The 15,752-nt window shown below is 43.7% G+C and overlaps 1 protein-coding gene across 5 annotated transcripts in view; it reads left to right on the top strand.

The window, feature by feature from the left end:
• The first annotated feature begins 1,527 nt into the window (after positions 1 to 1,527).
• The window catches only part of MEMO1 (mediator of cell motility 1), a 28,839-nt gene continuing 14,614 nt past the window's right edge, over positions 1,528 to 15,752 (top strand). Inside the window, exons 1-2 of one of the 5 annotated variants that reach the window (XM_054822806.1) lie at positions 1,528 to 1,952; positions 14,524 to 14,605. In XM_054822806.1, the coding sequence (XP_054678781.1) occupies positions 1,892 to 1,952; positions 14,524 to 14,605 (143 nt within the window). In that variant the 5' untranslated portion in view covers positions 1,528 to 1,891. Of the gene's footprint in view, positions 1,953 to 11,237; positions 13,393 to 14,219; positions 14,242 to 14,523; positions 14,606 to 15,752 lie in introns of those variants that run through there. The other 4 variants (XM_054822800.1, XM_054822801.1, XM_054822802.1 and 1 more) reach the window with 4 other exon arrangements.

Here is a 15,752-nt window from a genome sequence, read left to right as displayed (position 1 = left end):
CTTCATGACAACCTATTAAAAATATTATTAATTGGAGACTCTGGTCCTTATTGTCCCTCAGCTGCATTGGGAGGCTAGTGTTATGGTTGCAGAGGAGGATCCTCACTGATAAAAATGACATCAGCCATATCTCTGTAGCACGAGCCTTTTTGATCTTCAAGACATCCTGCAAACAATACCTTTGTGTCACCCGTTTACTTTGTTTTACTGTTTTAAAAAATAAAATAACAAAAGCTCTGTGTTTTGCATGCATTTATAAGTGGCTGGAGGACTTTTCAAAGACTAAAATCACATAAGGGGGAGAAGGAGAATGTGTTTTCTGACCTGGCCCATACATTTTCCACCTCACAAAGCATCAGTCTGCCTTAACACCTTAATGGCTGCAGCCCCTCATCTCTCCTGTCGTGGCTTCCCTCTCTCCTGGTTGCATCTCATACGTCAGTGGCTAAAATTACTTTTTCCCTTCCCCCCCTTTTGTACTGGCCATACTCCCCTTTCCAGTTCTGCCTTATTAGCTATTTTGAGCTATGCTTAATGTCTCCATGGCAGCAGTCCATTCACTAAGCTAATAAAAAAAAAAATTAAAGAGGTGGGGAAGGATTAAGCTGTGAAAAACTGGAGACTTCAACACAAATGTACTCCCAGAGCCATCGCTGCACGCCACGGTACCAAGGACGTGACGGTACGGGCAGGCAGGCGCAAGAAAGGAACTCTGCTAGCTCGGAAACCCGGAGCTTCAGCCCAGCAAAACTGCCCGTTCTCTCAGCCCGAAACCGCAGCCTTTGGGAAACGATGCTCTGTCCCCGGTGCCCTCAAAATCCGAACTGTTCCCACGGCCCGTACCAGCGACGGGTGAAGCGGAGGAGGCACTGGAGGCTGCACTGCGATCTCCTCACAGCAAGGGGGCAACCCCAGGCATCAGAAAGCGCCGCTTCTCTCCCCAGGGCACCGCTCACCCTCACCTCCTGCCCCGGCCTGTGAGACAGTGGCCCGCCACGCCGCCCCGGAGGGGTCTCCAGCAGCCGGACGCGCATTCCGCGCCCCTTGGCCGCACCCCGACCCGCCGAGGCGGAGGGCCCGGGGGCGCGGAGAGGGCCCGCCGGCCGCGCGCCCCCAACGGCGGCGTCACGCGAGGGTAACCGCCACAGCCCCGGGGCGAGCCGGGGCGGGGGAGGGAGGGGGGCGTGGGGCGGAGCTCCCCCTCGGTCCCCGCTCGCCCCCCCAACCAGCCTCCCCTCATCTGACCTGCGCTCGTAATCTTCCCTTCCACCACGGAGACACAGACCCGCCAATCAGCGAGGCCAGAAGCGATCGCCACGGCAACGCGGCCGGCCAATCCGAGGGGGACTCTCCTTCCGAACCCCGCCTTCTTCTCCCCTCCCCCACGAGGCGGCACCGTTCCATTCCGGGCTTGTCAAAGCGGTGGGCGGGAACAGCGAGGGAGAGCGGCCAATGGTGGCGAGGCTTTTGCTTTCGTGCCCAATGGGGGAGCGGCGCCTGTGCGGCCTCTAGTCCACGGGAGCCGAGCCGGGCCAAACCCAGTTGCTGCCGCGGCCTCCTTCTCTTCGCGTCCCCCCACCTGCCAGCGCGGAGTTGGCGGCGGCCTCGGGCTTTGTCCCCGTGCCCCCCCACCGCGCCCCCCCCCCCCGCGGGGCGACCGCCTGCGGCCGAGCCCGGTACCGCGCTCCCGGCCCGCGCCGCCCCGCCCGCCGCCTCCGCGCGCCCCCCTCCCGCTCGCCGCCCGCCCGCCCGCCCGCCCGGAGGCGCCGCCGGCAGCGCCGCCTCCGCCCGCGGGGCCCGGGCCGTGCCGGGGGAGGAGGGGGAGCAGCGCCGCGGCCGGGCCCGTCCCCCACCGCCTCCCCCGAACACCATAGGCGGCTCCGGCACCAAGATGTCCAACCGGGTGCTCTGCCGGGAGGCCAGCCACGCCGGCAGCTGGTACACAGCCTCAGGTACCGGCGCCGCGGCCCGCAGCGCCGCGGGGGGCGGGGGCTGAATCAGCACTTTCCGCCGCCGGGGCCGCGGCCGGGGCCGGGGCCGGTACCGGGCGCGGGGAGGGGCCGCGGGCCCCGCCCCCGCCGGCGCAGCCGGCACATGGCGGGCGAGGGGGGTGCCGGGGACCGTGGCCCTCCCGGGCCCGCTGAGCGGGTGGGGGCCCGGGCGGCTGCCCGGGAGGCCGGTGGGGCGGGCAGAGCCGGGGAGGGGGTGCCGCTGTGCCTTCGGTGGCCGTAGTGTGTCTCTCGGGGAGCTGAGCTCGCCTCACCTGCCTGCCGCCGCTGGCCCCTCCGGCCCTGCCCTGCCCGGGAGCATGCACCGGGGCTGCGGCGCCTCTCGCCCGGCCCCGCGCCTGCCCTCGCCGGAAAGCCGGTGTTTGAGCGTGGCCAGGGCTAGCCCGGTCCCCGCGGGTGTTGGTGTGTGCCCGTCCCCGCTGTAGAGACGCGCGTTGCTGCAACTTCATGTCTCAAGGCGGCGGTGGTAGAGCCAGCCTGGGTGTTGTGCCTCGTACCGAATGTTGCACTGAATCGGTGTAAGAACACGAGCGGATTTCGGTATTTTGGAGTGTTCTTGTGTTGGTGGTTGGTTGTTTTCTCTCAGGGGAAAGAAAACACAATACAGGATGCCTGGGGTGTTTTTGCAGGGTTAGGAGGCAGGTGATGAGGTGGGGGGAATCGAGGTTTATTTCACTCTTTGTAGTCCGAGATGAGCTTCTGTCTCTTCTTCCAGAGCGCTTTCCTTATTAGTAGTGAAAAGTTATAAAGCAGTAGTACAGAATGGGCTCTGTCCATTTTTAAAGTGTAGTATTTGCAGGAAAAGAATAGGAGAAAGATATGGTGTGTTGGAGGGAAGACTACTGCTCCCTTCGCCCCCCCCAAAAAAGACAGAAACCTGTAATAACGGTTTGATAGCACATAGGTTTCGAAAGACATTTTGTTGGCTTTTAGGGTAGAACTGCTGTTGTGGATAGGATGCACGTTTGTGTATTCAGAGCTGTTAATAAGGAGCTTTGTAAGAGATGGTCTTTTACTGGCCTCGGGAGTAAAGATCATTACAAAACTGCAGGCGAACAAGCTTAGATGAACAAGAGGCTCTGGTAGAGAATAGTTCAGAGGGAGGGGAGTGATACAATTAAAAAAATAAGAGGCATTCAGGATCCTCAACTGACACTTAAGAAGAATTAGATATGAAAAGTCATACACTTCTATTGGCTATAATAGGTGCAATTTTCCTTCTCCTCCACAAATTAATGAACAAGGTATGAGGCAAAAATTGAAAGGGAAGGAAAGAAATACGGGAGTGAGGGTAACACAGGAAGAGGCAGATTGTGAGATAAGTAGCTGGGCTTCAAATGGTGGGTAGGCAGTTTGGAGACAACAATAGAGGATGATTGGTTTCCTTCCTAGTTTAATATTCCAAACAGAACTGTTGTGTCCATTACAACCCTGTCTCAAATCTTCATCCAGCGTTGATACTTTGCAATTACAGTTTCTCCCATTGTCTAAAAAGGTAGGTAGTACTTTCCTTACAGAAAGCAAACAAAATGATGTCAAAGGTATAGATTTAAACACGTGCAAAGACATCAAAGCCTTGAAGCTGTGTGGTAACGCTTCCCAACTTGCTTGTGCTATTTATATTTTCATTTATGAATAAGGCAGAACATTCATTTGCGATGTGGAATGGCTAGATGACCTTACACATAAATTTTGTAGTTTGCTTGATATTGGGCTTCATACCAAGTTACTGTTGGATACTTGCAAATAAGAATTTTTTTTTTCATAATTAATTTAAGAGGTGTGGATGCTTTCTTTTGGCTCTTTTCTTTTCTATACAAATTCAGTGCATAATTTTGTTAGATTACACCCTGGTAAGTCTGTACAACTAGTTAGGCCAGTACTACTTGTCTGTAATAGGACATCCAGGAGCACGTTGCTCCCGTTGCTTTTGGGCAGCCCTGTGGGTGTTGCTTATTGAGGTGTGGGATGGTTGCCCAGATACTTACACTGCCTGAAAAAAACCCAAACTGAATCATGTTGTAACTAGTTATGGTGAGTGTACCTCTGACAAGTTAAATTGTAACTGTTACAGTGTGTGTGGTGGGGTAAGCGCCTGACATTGCATAGGCTGGAGTTTTGGGAAGTGGGTTTTGTTTTTCATATGTAGGGTTTTCCTTAAACAAGGAAAGGGCATTATTTATGTTTCTTCCTTTAGAACTATCTTGTGCTGTTTACGTAGGGTATGTGAGAGCAGGAATTCTGCCTCTTCAGCAAGACAGGGACTACCCATTATTTGCAGCTTGAAAACTAATTTTTCTGTGCCGTCCATCAAAACTCAAAACACATGGGGACCAAGAGTGAATGTGTTCATTGTAGCCTTAACTTAAAATCTCCCTGTATTTTAGACCAAACTCACATGTGAATTGCTGTTTCAAACTTGTAACGTAGGCTCATTTCCTCAACTGTACTATTTGAAGAAAGTCTGGATTTTACCATGTGATTTCAACCTGCATAGTTTCGAGGATGGAGCTGAGGCAGGGATTAGAGTTTGAATTGCGATAGTTCTTCTGTGCATTCCCGCAATTCTCTGGGGATTGTATTGTCAAGTCCTCCTACCTATTCTCTTTGTGGTTACAGTCTCGGCCCAGAAGTGATTTGCTGGGTTTATATATAAACTGGTTAGCATTTAAGATTCCCGTTTCCTGAAACCGGCTGTCTTTCTACAGAGCTGAGTATGATTACACAGGGCAAGTGGATGCCCTGGAAACCCTCATCCTGCTCCATAGTTAAGATGACTGAGTTAATATCCTCTACCTGTCCGAATGGTCAATGAGAAGCATGATTATTGAAGGATATGTTTGAAATCATTGCATCTGAAAGCATTTTTAAGAGGCTGTGTGAGGATGACATCAGTTAAATGGCAGTTTATCCCAAGGTGCCTGGTACCTGAGGGTAAAACATCAACAAAACATCCAGGATGATGCATGGGATCCTGGATTATGGGGGATTCACTGCAAAAGTAGAGCACCCGTTGCCATGCTTAAAAAAACTGTATCTGCAAGACCTGGCTGTAAAAAGTCAGCCCTAGGAAAGAAGGGCCGAAGCTGGCTGAGAGAGAAGAGAGCAAAGGATAGATTCAGATGCAAACCAGCTTTTGTGGCCAGAGGATATCCTTGAGCTGGATTGGCTGGTTCCTCTGCACTCCAGGAGTGGAAGCAATATCAGTGATGAAGCCACAACCAAGTAAGAGGGAGCTAGTACTCTTCATGTACTGTATTTAAGAGGGTTTAGAAGAAATGGCACTTCTTGTCTTTAGAGACTGCTCATTTCTGTGGAGCATCAATTACTTCAGCTGAAAGTAGATCCTCATTCCTCTATTTTCTCCAGCTGTGGGCTATGCCCTGGTTAGGTTCTGCCTTGGAAAATATACACATGTACTACGTTCTAGTGTGAATACATCACCTAATTGTATGATGCTAATTAACTTTATAGAGCAGGTGAGACTGGCTGCTTAATCACGCACGTTCAGGCATGTTCACATGTTAGAATGTCATATCTAACTATAAGTAAACACCTTTGTTGTTCTTAGAGAGAAAGTGAGGTCCCAGGCAGAAAGCTCACTGCTTCCTACTCCATGAAGCTGGGAAGGGGGATGGGGAGGGGAAGTGTTAGCATTTAACTTCCCATGTGTTCTTCATCCATAATGTGCAGTTGTAAAGAAAAATGTAAAAAGCAAGTTCCTTAATAAGTTTCTGCAGTTGAGTTCAGTATGAAAAAATTGACCAAAACTATGATCATATCTTCTCCTCTAGAATTCTTGGTGTGGGGAAGTTCATGTTTGTTCCACATCAGTCTGTGCGGCAGCTTAATGGACATTAGATGTGGACCTGTGGAACGTTTGTCCAGCAGCAAATTTACAATGAGGTCTGTTTGGTCAGTTGTTCCTCCTCCTACTTAGCAGCATCACTGAATATGGGAAGCTTTACAGGTGAGCTTCCAAACTGAAATTAGAACTATGACCATTGTTGATAGTAGGCCACTGGACTAAATAATCTACTTTTTTTCACTTGCAGACCTTGATCTGAATGTCTGCTTTAAAAAAAGGAAAAAATGCTACTTATCATGCCATTGCTTCTGTGGACTAGCAACCTAGTGTATTGTGGCCACTAAAAACATTTGCAAAAATGAGATAAAGGCATACCATGTAAATAAAAGTATCACCCTGTTGCACTGCTGTCATGTAGATTGGTTTTTTTTTTAAAAAAAAAGTATCACTGTTATGTAGTGAAAAATATTACACTCTGATTTATTTTTGGAAGACAGTCCCATTCCTGCTGGGTTAATTCAGCCACCTAGTGTCCAGACGTCTTGAGAAATTGATTTTGACCAGCAGGGGGAAGAGGAAGATTAAGGACAACTTGAAACAAAAATGGCATAATTTTCCATGATTTTGAATGCAGGACAGATACATTCCTAGATACAAAAGGAGCAGCTGAAATATAATGGGAATGACACGCTATTCTGAGCATGGACTATTTGCAGGACAGGGTGTGGATGTTCTCCCTGATCTACTCCTCCATGTGAGCAGGTTCTGTAAGTGCTGGGCAGTTCTGTGGGGAATTAATCCATACGTTCCTGAAATGAAAATAAACATGAGCGTACATGCATCTTTTTTCCTGTATAGGCTGCCATTACAAATGAGATGTCACATATTAGGGTGCTTAACATGGTTTATTCACTGGCAGCTGGCCTGTCTTGTCTGGCTCCTGGAAGTGCTAATTGAATACTGTACCACTCTTTATAAAAGTGTTTGCTAAGTCGTCTTGTCTCAACTTTTCCCCAGTCAGTGGCCTGCTGATACAGACAAAACACAAAAGGTTTTTACTAAGCTATTCCAAATCATGTGAGGTAAAATTGTATTGGGAATGTGTGTGAATAACGATACTACATGATCTGAAACATGCCCTGCAAAACTAGTTCATCATTGTATTAGGTATGGCTTATTTCTCTGTTTTCTTTGACCAAGCCATAGTAGTCAGAGGTGTGCTTTCTGATAGCCTATGCCAAGTCGCTTGAACTAGGAGAACCTTAATTTTCATACACTTATTGATGCAAATGTGAGTTGGCAGAGTAATTGCTGAGTTGACTTGAAAGGCCATTACGCTTATTGTCTTCCAAGCTATTTTTTGTGATGAGCCAAGTAAATTGTCTGTCTCCACATAAATGCTTGAAGACAGTTTAAACCTCATGGTACCCTTGTGTTCTAAGTTTGTTTTCTGCTGCCCTGGCTTGTAAATAAAAGAACCCCAAAGGAGGTAGGCACTGACATCTTGTTGCTAGTATTTGTAAGGATTGTGCTTCTGACTTGTTTGGACAAGAAACGCTAGAACTTCTGAATAACTAGCTGTCATGCAGCCAGGGATGTTCAGCACTTGTCCTTTGGGCTGAGGTCTGCATGATAGTGTCTAGATCAGCTGGAAAGGATAATACTTTGAAGAACTTCAGACCAGAAAATAAATGAAAAGGCAGTTGTGTGCCATGAATGATCTGTTTAGAAAGGATGTTTCTCTCAAAGTTGGCCATTATTTTAGTATGTTTACAGTCTCTTCTACTCCTTTGTAATCTCCAATAAGACCTGCATTAATGCTTTTTTTTTTTTACTGCCTTTGTACCAAATACTGATTTTTCTGATGCGAATACCCACTAACTCTCTGTTAACAGCTCTTTGAGGTAGCCAGCTTCAATGTGTAATAGCCATGTAATTCTGAGATAGTACAGCTTTTCTCACTTGCACCTTCTGGGGCTTTTGGGTCCTGTAGAGTGACATAAAAGCGTCCATTTTCATGAATAATGATGTAATCCCAGCACTTGTGTGCTTGTTGGCACGAGCTGGAACTTCTCATCAGCATCAGAGAAAGTGTGTGCATTGGTTACAGCTGTTTCTGCTCTGCCATGATGTTGCTGAGTGTGTGTAATCTGTTCAGCAGGCCTGCCGCCCATGGTTTCTGAGGGCAAGCACTGCTGCTCGGATGTCTTTCACTGACCTTCGGAGTGGCTGCATCCTACCTTAACTTAGAACAGAAACACTTCTCTGTAGGGTGTTGGATCCAAGTCCCTGCAGTAGCTCAAGTGGCTAGAAGGAAATAATGTGTGCAGTCTCGTGTGTTGTTAGATTATGAATGCAGACGTGGGGTTGAGGAAGATGGTCACTATATCATAAAAGAGTTTTTTGAAGGTGCTTAACTCTGGTGTGGCAAGAACCTTGGGATGTTCCCCAAAATTGGAATAACTCATCAGGGCTCATTCATAAACGTACTGTAAAAGTAATGAATTGTCATGTTGCTTGTAGATGGTTACGGACTAATGGATGCAGGAAAAAATGTAAAAAGCATGTGAGGGTCACTGAAATGGAAGTTCTGACCTGATCGCTGTCGTAATGAAAAGAGCTTTCTGTAGTAGCAGGGTAATTAATGTACTGATCATGAAATCTTAATGTTGTGACATTAGCTGGAGCATTGCAAATGCAACTATTAACTGAAGTTCTTACCTTGCAATCTGTGAACAACTAATCATAGTGTCTTGCAAATTTGTAAGTACTTGCTTTGCAATGTTAAATACTAAATGTAATGTTTCTTTCCCTTTGGTCTTCTATCTTTTTTAAACATTTTGTGGGGAAAGTGGATGTGTCATTGCTGGCTCTTTTATGAATTAATCATGGATCACAATATTAATATGCAGGCGGTATTATTTAACATTGTATACTGCAAAAGTATACTGGAATAATTTAAAATACAATTTTCAGACTATTATTTCTAGCTGAATCACTTAAATACAGTCAGAATCAAGATACTCCAAGTAAAGAATGTAGATTCAACTTTTACTGTACAATTGGAATTGAAAAAAAAGTTTTGCACTTGGTGCGGTCCTCATATTATTAAAATAGGCCTGCAAGTATCACCTAGTGAATACTTTCACAAATTCAGATTACATTTAGCACATATTAGAGTGAAAATCACTTCCTCAGAACTATAATACAGAAGGTCATTTGTTTGGATCTATGAATGGCCTAACTGGGAAGGTACTTTATAAAGCTCGGTAGGTGCATGTTGTTTGATATTCTTAATGAGTGGAGTTATAATTTGAGTATTTATTTCCTAATAACTTTCAGTAAGAGAAATAACAGAGCTAGTGGAATACTGGAAAACTGGGACAGGCAATTGAGAACTGCCACCAAAGCAGATTTCAACGTTTCTGTTGTGGCTTCAGTTTTATATTTCCCCATTCAAGCATTACCTGCTGTTTTATGTTCCTCTTACAATGTGTGTAATAGGAGTTTATGTAGCATCAGTGTAATCTTTATTTGTGTCTTAATTTCCCCCCCCCCCCCCCCCCCCAGTCCTGTAGCTTGCATAAGTAAATTTTTGCTTTGCTTATAGGCCAATTTCACTGTTTCATCAGTATTCAGTATTGGAAGAAAGTATATGCTAGCAGTAGACAATGTGCTCATCAACATGAGTTGTTGGAAATTGCCTTCTATTCCTGACACATCCTAGTCTGTGCACAGATAAAACTTGTTCTTTATTCAAGGATTTGGCTTTTGTTGCACTGAGAAACAAAGATTTATTTTTTTTTTAAGTGGGACCTGTGTTCTTTAAAACAATCATTGTAAGTTCTTCAACGTTAACTAAGAAGATAAACTAGTTTGTCCTCTGTCACATTCCAGATTAGAGTTTACCTGACAATTGAATTAAATGTTTTGGATTCACCTTCAAAGTTGTGGAGACACGAGTTCCCTTAGTTCCAGTTACTAAACTAATTGTGTGCCAGCTCCCAAGGTTTCACTGTTACTTACCTTAATTTTTCTAACATCCTACAAGAATAAAAACTTACTTACTTCTTAGTACATACACTTTAATGCTTCTTTATTTTTGAGGTGTAGAACATTTCACCTACGGGTAAAGGTAATGAAAAGATAAAAGGAGTAAGGCTCAGAAAAAAATGTTGGTTCCTTTAGGGTGGGAGACATGCTTAGACAAGTAAAAGCTGTTAAGTAGAAATGTAGAAGCTGGGGACCGCAGCATTACTGTTATTGTGCTCCAGCGTTCCTTGCATTGCTGCAAGTGCTGTACACATGCAGCTGAGGGAGACTGAGCTCTGGCGCTGCTCAGAATTTTGGTCAAGGCTTATGCTCTTCCAGAAGAAGCAGCATTAACTGAGGGTGAGGATTTGGAGCAAGCACCATGTCTTCCTTACGAATCGGAGAAGGTAGGGTTTGCACTTGTAATGGTGGCTGTTGGGACAGGAACAAGTTCCCATTATGTGGTGTTGACACTTGGCATATAAACACTTCAGCCTCGTGTGACGAGGTGAGCTTGGCTGTGGAAAGAATGTGCTGGTTTGGCTTAAATCACAAAGCCTGGAGTGTGACAGCTGTAAATTGAGGTGAAGAATCTAAGCGTGTGACTACCAGACGTCTTTGTGTTATTATTCATTGGCATGCGTTTAACGTGGAAGAATTCCTTTTTAGTTACTCTGGTGGTTTTTGAGGTAATAGTGTTGGTTGTTAAAAAAAAAAAAAATTTCCTTTTAGGCAAGATGTTTGAATAAGTTCTGCCTGTAGTTGTATCCATAAGTTTGCCTGGTGGAGTCTTGGTCTGTGCTTGCAATTATTTTTAATTTGGCATAACTTCTGTCAGTTTCCAAAACAAAACAGGATGTGAAATATCCACAGATCATGTCAGCATTCTTTAGTTACATACCTATAATTGTACCTTATTTCATAGGATTGAAATGCAGATCTTAATATTATGTGCTTCAGTGAAGTTCATATTTTGCTGCCTAATCTTCCTTTAATCAATAAAAGGTCTGATCTTACAGTGTTAATGCTAAAGCGTATTGATTGTTGCATCCAGAAATTTTATCCGTAGGTCCTTCTGTCCTTCTGCCCAGGTTACCTTAAAAACCCCGTTGCGCTCATCCTGCCGGCTTTCTCGAGCTGGGCGTCCCACCTGCGGCTTGAGCGGCAGGGACTCCCGCTTCTCACCACTGCGGCAGGAAGATACGCAGGCAGCTGCACTATGCCTCACCCATGCCTGTCAGCTTAGGAGATGGATATTTACTGCAGTTAGGGACTATTTGCAAAGACTTTTTTCTAGTTTGACTTAAATTTACATATGAACAACACTTACTTATACAGCTCTTCATGAAGAAGCTACTCATCTCCTATAATACAATTCCATATGGCAGAGCATATCTACTGTACTAATGTGGGTTTATTTATATTGTCTGTATCCAATTCAAATATTTTGACTTTAGCCTTAAGCACTGTCATGTTTGATAAATTGGAAGAAAAACCTGTCTGAACACTTCAGCAAAAAGTTGATGCTAATTTGGTAACAAGAACATCACAGTTCTAGAATATCTCCCTTGAAGTATTTGTAAGAATAGGAAGCTGCAGGTAGGCTATACTGTCAGTTCATATGGGTTCTGTTTGGGGTTTTTTTTTCTTTAGCTAAAAAGTCAGGGGAATATGTTGTACTCTCCAGTCTCTTTTTCCTTTAGTCCTCTGGAGAGAGAGATTTGATTACATGTTCTATTAAAATAGTACGAATAAGTATCAGTTGATATGGAAATTACAAATGTGGAGTTAATGATCTAAAAAGGCACCTTGTAGTTGCATTAAAAGGGGAAAAAATAATTCTGAAAGCATATGTGTTACCTGGTCTTTAAGTAAACATTGACAGAAGTCTCATCCCTTGGGTCATACAGATCTGTTATTTTACTGCCTCTAGGAGAAAAACGTTTGTTACTTTGTCAGAGTGTGTGTCAGTAATAGCAGACTAAGCAAACCTGGGCAGCTTGCTCTGCTATTGCACTGCACGATCAGAAGTTTGGGCCAGATTTGAACAATCATATGGAATTTTAGGAAACTTCCTGAGATTTTGAGCTTTGTCTTTAAACTGCTCAGCAAGTTACCCAATTTGTCTTAACCACCTTTTTAATCAAAAATCCCAGCTAAAGAAGGGACAGAGGAAGGCCAAGCATGGTGCCTTGTTGGGGAAGAGAGTCCCAAGGCTGTCTCGCCTCACCTGAGAGGTCCTGGCCCTTCTGCAGTTGTGTTGCCTGTGGACCTGTGCCGCCTTTGAGAATGGGTCAGGTGTCAGAGTCATGTTTTCTCCATGTTTCTGTGTAGTAGGTGTTGGGGAAAAAAAAATTTGTCATCCTCTAAAGAGCTTCGTTGAGAAAGTACTTTGTCCTTCTACATGCTTTGGGAGAATTAGGAAGTCAAATTTTTTGCGATTTGTGTCTTCACTTTTAAGTATATAAAAAATAAGAGTGGTAAGACTGTAATAGAGTACTGTTTTGTTAGTCTCCTAGTAGCTTAGAAAGATAATGGAAATAGAGTTCTATTTATTTTTTACTTAGCTTCACCAGCAGCCTCCATTTTTTAGGTCATTATCCTTATCTTCATTGCATGTCTCTGCTGCTTGTGATTTCCCCAAGCAACAGAACAAAATGAGTGTGTGGTTTTTGGGGGGGTTCTCTGACAATTTCGTCATTTCACAAAGTATTGCAACAGTGACAGTGGCTAATCAACGTCACTTTTTTGCCTTGTTAGAGCTGTAGATACGCAAAGGCATCCAAGGTGATTGTAGGCTTAGGAAAACAGCGTTGCCCTTGTTCGTCGTCTTCATGTAACAAGGTAGGATTCTTTACAACCACAGAGGGCATCCTTTTTTTAATTAAAAAAAAAATTAAGTTTTCTATTAAAAAATATCCAGAGGAGGGCCACAAAGATGATCAGAGGGCTGGAGCACCTCTCCTGTGAAGACAGGCTGAGAGAGTTGGGGTTGTTCAGCCTGGAGAAGTCAAGGCTCTGGGGAGACGTTATAGCAGCCTTCCAGTACCTGAAGGGGGCCTACAGGAAAGCTGGAGAGGGACTGTTTACAAGGGCAAGTAGCAATAGGACAAGGGGTAATGGCTTTAAGCTGAAGGAAGGCAAATTTAGATTAAATATTAGAAAGAAATTCTTTACTGTGAGGGTGGTGAGGCACTGGAACAGGTTGCCCAGAGAGGTTGTGGAGGCCCCATCCCTGGAAGTGTTCAAGACCAGGTTGGATGGGGCTTTGGGCAACCTGGTCTAGTGGAGGGTGTCCCTGCCTGGGGCAGGGAGGGTGGAACTAAAGGATCTTTGAGGTCCTTTCCAACCTAAACCATTCTATGATAACCCTCTCCCCAGCTTTCTAGAGAAAAGCTTTCTGGCTATCACTGGTGAATAACTGACTGGATTCTACAAAAGTTGACATCTTTTCTCTGCTTCTCTGTAGCTCTCCTCAGCTCTTTGGAGAGCTGTCAGCTTGAGATCTGGGCAGCTTGGAACATAACTGTGAATTAGTTTCAGGTATTTAATTTGATTTGAACTTTTCTTGGCAGCTGGTGGTTTTATGCCTGCCTGGGGAAGATACAAAAATATGTACAACACGCGTGGTAGAAGAAAAGCAGCTTACTGCCCCATACTTTACAGATAACCTCTGCTAACATACAGTTCTGTCAAAAACGTAGTGTCAACTGAAGAAAAGTGTATCTGTCTTTATTAATGACATGTTACTCGTAACAATAGCAGTTGAATGAGTTTTACTTGAAAGTTTGGTTTGTATTCCTTAATGTAAAAAATGTTGTGCTGTATTTGCCAGACTTGCTTCTTCAGGAACAGCTTTACATGAAAACGTTTTCTTTGTGATGGGAAATACCAAAATGCATTTTTTAACATTGTATTTCTAGAAGGCATTTTTATCACCTGTCAGCTAATTGAATTATTTGCTACTTGTTGAGGTGCAGGATTTACTTAAATATTGGGTTGACCAATTATCAAAGTTTAATGTTGCCAAGAATTGTATGTACTTATACTATATGTTGATTGCTTAGAAATTGTTAAGGAATTAATATAGGCATGGTGTTTTCTCTCTTTTAGCCGTTTCCTGTGTATTTACAGTTTTTCCAGCTTACAGTGTGCTTTGTGTTCTGCTTTTATGCTTGCTTGATGATAATAAAGGACTAAATACTGTAGCCACTGGCCATCATCTCAGTATGTAAGGTTGTTGTATTATATCATCTTCCCATATTGGGCTCTCATGGCATAGGTCTTGTTAACTTTTTAATTCTGAATTCAGCAAATATGGTTACTAGAGGAATCAATCATCTGTTAGCGTCTCTTTTGAGAACAGCAGCCATCCTTTCTAATGATGAAATGGTATGTGCATCTGTCCATGGAGCAAGAAACAATAAGTGTGTGTTTGAATATGCAATAAATTAACTTCCTGGACTAGGAGGTTGAAACTTTCCTAGTGTAACCTTCAACATCACAGTCATGTTGTAGTTTGGGATTTTGGGGGGGGGTTTGTTTTTTGTTTGTTTTGGATTTTTTTTTTTTAATTTAAACACAGGCTTTCATGTTTAAGATGATTTTTAAATCTGTTGGACTTCTTGTTTTTAGATTCTTTTATGGCTTCAATATTTCCTTGTCTCTTTGTAGGACCCCAGCTGAATGCACAACTAGAAGGTTGGCTTTCTCAAGTACAGTCCACAAAGAGACCTGCTAGAGCCATTATTGCACCGTAAGTTTGAAATCTTTTTTTAGTATACGTAACACTTGATTACTTAAATGCTTTTTTATTTTGAGTGATTTTGAAAACTGGTGAAAGCTAATTTTTAGCTGAAAGGAATGTCATGTGGCTTCTAAATTTCAAATATGACACAGAATGGAAGAAGTCTGTGCATGTTTTGGTATATGATTAGTTCCCTTTTGCTGATGGACTGAAGACACAATGTTCATTTGTGATCCAGTAAGACAGATAAGAGATGCATTACTGGAGTGGTAGTCTAAAGATGACAGCTTTTTCAGTTGCACATATTAAAAAACTCCAAACAACCACCCCAAAAAAGCCCACAAATCAAACAAAACACCAACATTGCCTCCAAATCAAAACTTAGCAAAGCTTAAAACAAAAGTAATGAAACACCATTCAGCTATTCAAAATTATTTACTTTTGTTATTTTAGTTTGGTTCTGTTTGGGTTTTTTTGTCAACAGGAGAAACAGGGATCATCTAAACTGTTTAGGTGGAATTCAATTTACTGAAGATGATTGAGACATATAATAAGAAAAGTATGTTGGTTATTCCAATTTATTGCGAGTTGGAAGGAAACACTAGAAAAAGCACCTAAAAAATGATGTTTTTCCTGTGCTAACATAGCATTGACATAATGTTTGAAGTATTCCATAATAGTACTGAATATGCAGAAGAAATTATCCCAAATCTGCCTTAGTCTTTCTCACAGGAATGTCTGGCAAGAGGCCTTTGAGCTGTGGATTAGGTAACCTGGGTTCTTTTTCCAGAACTGCTGGAGGTCTTCCCGTGGTCTCACCAGATTGTTTCATTAACCATGCCTTTGTTTTCCCACCTGTAAAGGGACATGGCTAATAATATTTCTGTGAAAGACTGAGGAAGCCTGTAGCAGAGGGAACCTTTCGGAAGGCTGTGTTTACATTGTCATATAACATACCTTGCTGGTTCACTAAGTTTCAGTCTCCTGTTTATCCCAGTAGTGTATATATTAGTACCTTTCTGAGCTCTTTAGAATGAGTGAGTTAAGTGATGCTGAAGAAAAAAACCCCAGGGTAATTTTCAGGATAACTTGCTCCAGGTGTCATTCTGTGGATGTGTATACATGCATGCATACATACATACATATAAATAACTGT

The sequence above is a fragment of the Grus americana genome, chromosome 3, assembly GCF_028858705.1.
Source record: "Grus americana isolate bGruAme1 chromosome 3, bGruAme1.mat, whole genome shotgun sequence".
NCBI lineage: Eukaryota > Metazoa > Chordata > Aves > Gruiformes > Gruidae > Grus > Grus americana.
Note: the sequence above shows the minus strand (reverse complement) of the source record. Positions and strands in the feature narration are given on the sequence as shown.